This window comes from Arachis stenosperma, chromosome 1 (genome assembly GCF_014773155.1).
Source record: "Arachis stenosperma cultivar V10309 chromosome 1, arast.V10309.gnm1.PFL2, whole genome shotgun sequence".
Lineage (NCBI taxonomy): Eukaryota > Viridiplantae > Streptophyta > Magnoliopsida > Fabales > Fabaceae > Arachis > Arachis stenosperma.
The window spans coordinates 104,946,195-104,952,729 of NC_080377.1; the positions used below are offsets into that span (position 1 = coordinate 104,946,195).

At 34.7% G+C, this 6,535-nt stretch overlaps 1 protein-coding gene across 5 annotated transcripts; it reads left to right on the forward strand.

Moving 5' to 3' along the window:
• The first annotated feature begins 1,484 nt into the window (after window positions 1-1,484).
• Window positions 1,485-5,691, forward strand: LOC130967423 (peroxisomal membrane protein PEX14-like). 5 transcript variants are annotated; one of them, XM_057892277.1, is made up of 11 exons: window positions 1,485-1,724; window positions 1,809-1,897; window positions 2,267-2,514; window positions 2,620-2,683; window positions 2,790-2,983; window positions 3,151-3,340; window positions 3,482-3,571; window positions 3,953-4,017; window positions 4,141-4,183; window positions 4,262-4,374; window positions 4,943-5,691. In XM_057892277.1, the coding sequence occupies exons 2-11, from the start codon at window positions 1,861-1,863 to the stop codon at window positions 5,429-5,431; spliced, it is 1,533 nt and encodes a 510-aa protein (XP_057748260.1). In that variant the 5' UTR covers window positions 1,485-1,724; window positions 1,809-1,860; the 3' UTR covers window positions 5,432-5,691. The 5 variants fall into 5 exon arrangements, with proteins under 5 accessions (XP_057748260.1, XP_057748266.1, XP_057748271.1 ...); XM_057892283.1 differs by having other exon boundaries at window positions 3,980-4,017; XM_057892288.1 differs by having other exon boundaries at window positions 3,989-4,017.
• Window positions 5,692-6,535: the final 844 nt, after the last annotated feature.

A 6,535-nucleotide genomic window follows, 5' to 3' on the forward strand; every position in this document is an offset into this window, starting at 1 on the left:
AGACGTAAAACAAGTCGGAAGCCATCTTCTTTCAACATTCGAGGCTTTTATTCGAGCCCAATCATCCGGTTCTAGGTAAGTCCCGAAACACCACTTAATAATAATTACTACAATAAACTAATCTTTAATGTTATTATTATTATTTAGATTAAATCAAATTATTTGATAATAAAAATTTACATAATCAGGATGACTAAAATAATTAACTTCTTTTATTTATGGTCTTCTTGACATGGTTGATTTTTGTTTTTCCTTGCAGCTGCTTCTTTTAGAATTTTTACAACTTTCATGGAAAAAGAGAAGAAAAAAATGTGGGGTTGAATATACTCAAGAGTGAAGAGTAAACGAGTGAGACTGAAAAGAATGAATAGATAGGTTAGTTAATTTTAAAGTGGATCTATAGACTAAGAGGCAGCATACAAGACGGCATAGTTATCAGAACCGAACCGGTAATCAACCCGGTGAGACCACTGGGTCACCGGGTCACTGGTTCAACCGTTGGGTCACAGGTTGAACCGGTTGACTCGGTTATAATTAAATAATTATATAAAATTTAATTTTTTTATACTAAAATTTTTTTATGCAAAATTAAATTATTTTAATATATCAATAATTTATTAATTAATTATATTAATCAAATATATGTTGAAAAAGAGTTAATATTAATAAATATTATATAATTATCAATAACAAAAATATGGTATGATTAATAAAAATATTTTTGTTTATCTTTTTAATTTAAAGAATATTTAACAACATTTAATATTTTTAATAATTATGTAAAATTAAAAAATAATTAATTTAAGTGAGTAAATATAAAATAAAAAATTAATTAAATTAAATATAAAATTAATTATTAGAATAAAAAGACAAAAGTGTAAGAAAATTTTAAATTTTACATGAATAAAAGAGTTAATAAGATAAAGTTATTAATTAGGATATGTCTAATAAGTTATAATATATTTATAAAAAGGCATCAAAAATATCAAAAAAGCATGGTAGCCTAGAGGTTACAAATTTCTTTATTTTCCAAGGAGTGCGAGGTTCGAATTTTGCAGGTGATGCAGCGTCAAAATTTTTTAAAATCCACGTGCCCGGTCTCCGGTTTTCACCGGGTCTTCCAAGTTTAACCGGTTTATATGCTTATGCGGTTTGATTGTTAACCCGGACCGGTTAAAGTCTGATTAAGGGTCCGATTCATCGGTTAAGGGTCCGGTTCATCGATTTTTCGGTCGAACCGGCCGGTCCGATCCGGGTTTGATAACTATGCAAGACGGGTAGTCGTTCATACATAAATCGAACTGTTCAATTTGTATACTTCTAAATCCTATAATCGGATCGTTTGATTACTCTCTCTCAAATCGGACCGTCCGATTTTTTCATCGCAGCTACCACACTTCCATACAATACGCGAGACCCCAATAACGCAGCTATACACCATGCTTACCTCCATTTCAAAATTAAATAAGTGTCTCAGAAGTCAGAACCTGTACATAATTATAAAAAAGTAAAAAAGAAACAGAAGAAATGTGGCCTGATGGCCTGATATTGATTTTGGCGTTTTTCCCCCCGCCGAATAAAGACTGCAGCAACAAACAGAGGATAATACAATATTGACAAATTAAAAGAGAACTCTCTCTCTCTCTCTCTGTCTCCGTGCTGATGATGAGCTGATCCACTCACTTCATTTCAACCTCATCTCTTGTTCCTTCCAATAATACCACGTAACAATTATAATCACTATTTTTGGTGCCTCTACTTTTATTTCTTTTTTTCCTATTATTTCTTAACTCTATGCTATATTATAGGAATCGAACCCTAGGATAGGCTCATAGGAGGAAGCAGCAGCTGCGGACAAGCATGGCTACCCAGTCTCCCACTCAAAATCAAAATCAAGGTTCTTCTATCTTCTCAATTCTCCTTTTCTTATTCCTTTTTGATATTCCTGATTCTAATTTTATTATGTTCTTCTATTGACTCTCACTAATATATGTATTTTGTAGTAATAATAACAACTGTGTTTTGTATGTTATGGTATGACATCCATTACTTAGCTTTCCCCTCATTATATGATTGAATTTGAGCACAATTTCACTTCTTTTATCATTCCAAATATCATGTTATGTTCATATGTAACTGTCGTTTTTGCTATACTGCTATGAATTTTGGATGTGCTAGCAGAATTTTCAGGTAAAATTGTATAGACTGTTTGATAACTTGACATTTGCGTGATACATTTCATTTTGCCGATTTTGGCATTTTTTAGGTGCTGAAAGTGCGGAACCAGCAGCAAATGTGGATCAGCAGGGTGCCACAGAGGAACCTGTCAAACAGAGCTCCACGCCTTTGGTTTTTGTAAACTCGGAGCCGATGAGGGAAGAACAAGTTCAGAATGCTGTGAAATTTCTGTCACACCCCAAAGTTAAAGGCTCTCCTGTTATGTACAGGCGATCCTTTTTGGAAAGGAAGGGCCTTACCAAGGAGGAGATAGATGAAGCCTTTCGGCGTGTGCCAGTGAGCTACTGTTTATATATGTTCTTAATTTTTTCTGGATTGCCCTTTTACTTGTTCATCTGCAACTAACTATATGTACTTGTTCACATCTGGCACCAATCACAGGATTCAGCTCCGACTGTGCAGACAGGTGGTGTCACTCATTATACCGTGTTGAAGTTACTATATGGTTTTCCTTGTTTTCTTATAATTTTTTGGGTTGAGTTGAACCACAATAGAAATTTTGATTCACACTTCAGTTATATTTTGAAAATGGCTTATTGTTGTTAATATAGATGGACAAGTAAAATCTTCATCGAACATTCAACAACAGGCCCAACCACAAGCTTTGCAACCTGGTCTACCTGCCTCTGCTGGAGTTAATACTTCATCAGCAACCTTGTCCCGCTCCAGATTTCACTGGTCCCATGCCCTTGTTGCAATTGGAGTATTGGCTGCTTCAGGTGCTGGAACAGTGATAGTAGTTAAGGTACTATCACCGTCCAATCATCACGATGCAATCTAGATTGGTATCTTATTAAAAAGAATACTGCTGTGCTGTGTTAAGGTTTTTATTGATGTGGCTATCTTATGAAGGCAAGTTTTATTACGATGCGGTTTTATCCTCCACTGAACTTTGAAGTGTGCTCCTTGCAGAATTCCATTCTTCCTCGCTTGAAATCCTGGATACGCAAAGTTGTCATAGAAGAAGATGATGAAGAATTAAAGAAATTAAACAGAAAACCGACGCTGGTGGAGGAAGCTGCAGAAGCTGCAAAGTCTGCTGCAGCTGCAGCTGCAGATGTGGCAAAAGCTAGCCAAGATATGCTGATTTCAAAAGAGGAAGGTTGGTATAATGGACGGATGACCTTTAATATGCACACTGTGTAATCCTTTTATTACTGTTTTAAACTTTCCTAGTTTTCTCCAGAATGGTTTATTTCTGAGAAGTGACTGTGGTTGTTTCTGCATCTTTTATACTTTGCAGAGAAAAAACTCTTTGTGGAAGTTGTGAGTCTTTTAGATAAGCAAGTACAGGAAATGAAGTCAATGACTAATGCCTTAAGACGAATAGAAGGTAATTGGGCATTCCCATTTAATCTATTTAGCTAAGATGAAAATTTCAGGCCTTCAGATTTCAATTTGCAATAGCCCCTTGTATATTTGTCAAAAATGCTGCCGTTGGGTAATTGAGGAACATTTATAGTTTTTTATTCCTTAAGAGTGAAACATGTTTTATGTGCGTTCTGTCCATCCTAACTGTAATTTTGCTTTGTGATTGTTGGAAATCATACATAATCCCTTGACTTGGACTGATATCATTTCAGGCTTGATGATAGATTTAGTGGCTTTTTATGTTTATGTTCTAAGACATTTGTGCTGTAAATTTGTGGGAGTTACTTAGAATTTTAGGTTCTTATTGAATATGTTCTTTACCAAATAATGGGAGAAAATATAGCTACTGATGGGGAATATTTCCTTTTAGCGCAAGAAGATCTCCGAGTCACTCAAACTAATACAAAGGTACTTAGAATGCCAATGTGTTTCATCTTTAATGAAACTGTGGCTTACGTTTTCTCTGATTCTCATTGAGTTGTCTAAAATAAGTTGGCTTTTGATGACCGTAACCTTTCATAATAAATGCAGCAACTGATTGTCAATGGCAAGGCTGATTATGACTTGCATTCAGGTTGTTATATTAATTAAATATCAAGTAAATTGATCTTACTTTTGGAATGATAACCTATAATTAGAATGTGATGTGCAGTGAGATCTACATCCCCACCTGTATCATACGAACCACCAAGTTCTCTTCATCCAAAGTCATATATGGAGATAATGAACATGGTTCAGAGAGGGGAGAAGCCTTCAAACACTAGGGTAAACCATTTTCCCTTTCGAAAATCTGGATACAGTTACTTGCACATCTAAAACACAAAAAGCATACAACTCATTTACATTACTGATATGAATTTGTTTCTTGCTTAAAAATATCGATTGAAATTATAAGTTATTCCTCTTTGGTATGAACAAGGGTGTTAGCATGGAGTAAGAGATAATGGATTAGAACACAGGGAAACAATGATTTATCCCCAACCCTGGTCAGTAACCATCAAATCCTCACTTATTGTCTAGACCCAAAGTTTACAAAGAGCTCCCTTTGCATTTTCTTCATATATTAGGTGTGAGAAGTAATTAATTTTGACAGTTGCATAAGTCCCCAACTCTTGATTCGTGAAACTTTAGATTTAATTTAGTCCATCTTTGAAGAGTATCTTCCAAAAAACTAATCAGCAGCATGATGTTTCTAAACTCTTGCAGTCTGATCATATTTATGATGATATGTTTTACAAAGCAGTAATTTATGCATAATGCATAATTATCAAATTGCTTTCTCAATGGTATAATATCATCTGAATCTCTGATATTTACTTATTCTGCTGGCTAGCCTTGGGAGGTTAGTCAGGTTCAAAACTCGTCTACCCAGGTGCCTTATGCTCAGGGAAATGGAGAATACTTGAATTCAAAGGTCCAAGATTCCACTCAATCCAATGGTGACGGTGATGATGCGCTACCCTGGTGGCAGAGGAGAAATGCTAGAATCAGAGAAATTGGTAATGAAGCTGAATATAATGGAAATGGATCAAGTTATGGTGCTGCATCCAATCAGCCACCACCCCAACGCACATGGGTTCCCCCTCAACCTCCCCCCATAGCAATGGCAGAGGCTGCAGAAGCAATCAGGCGCCCGAAGCCAGCGGCCCAAAAGGATCAGATGTCGGATACTCAATCTGTAGGTAATTCTTCAGATGTCTCTGATGAGGTTACTAGGATCCCAAGGCGATCAGAATCTGAAGGTGCGGTCGAGGGTGGCAGCAGCAGCTCGATTCCCAGCACAGTTGAGATACAAGAAGACCAAGAACTCAGACGGGAATAGAAATTAAGGCGAATCAGAATACACCATAACAAACTTGAAGCTTGGAAAATGGAATTTGGAGTAGTCCTAAATTATGGATAACCCTGAAACAATTTGTTTCATAATTGCCGATACAAGATGCAAACACATGGCCTTTTCTATACCATAATATTTGTACCAAGTGCGAGACGCTTTGATGTCCTGATTTTTAGTAGGATGACACATTTAAAAATGATATATATACATATTATTAAGAAATAATAAGTTGGCTGTTAGCAACATTCGGTTTTCGTATATGTTGCATTTTTATAGGTGTTTGTTCATGTCTCGACAATGTACAATGGCATAGGTATGCGATAATGTTATCAATTCATTCATCGAAACCCATATATTTAAGTAACTAGAAACTATATCTGATGGTCCATCATTCAGTTATTATTAATTAGAATTATAAAGCACTTGACATTTCTAGGATGATCCAGTTTTTAATTTGGAAAATTATTCTAAAGGATCGCAGGCTAAATTAATTATTTAAATGGACTTTTTATACTGAAATTGTTAAAAAGGATTGATTTATATTATGTTTAGCAAGAAAGATCAAAAGTAAACAATAAAAGACAACACTTTCTCTTTTTTCCCGAAGGTTATTTTCTCTACAATTTTCCTTTTTCCTATTTTCCTTTTTTTTTCCTGCCACCTCTTCGTTGTTTTAGTCTGCTTCCATGATGGCCCTATATTGTTTCCATCTTTAGAATTGTATGTAACTACAGCTAAAAATAAATTAATTGGAGTGTTAAACTGTTAATATATTTTTTTTTCATATGAAACCAAGTAATTTTATAACTACGTAGCAATTCTCTTGTAAACTCGAACTTCTACTGTGACCAATTTCTCATAAATATTATCCTTTGTTTTATCACCTTATGGTTGCAGGTTTGTTTTAACATTATACAATGATATCCTTTGTATCATCATAAAAAATTGGAGATGATTTTTACGAATTTGATTTATGTGCAATTTATTCTTGAATCTGATCCTTAAAAATGAAGTGTCATAATTTTGAACAATGGTTAGATTCAGTAATTTCAAATCGACTAGCGATGGACAAGAAAAATTTTAAATTAT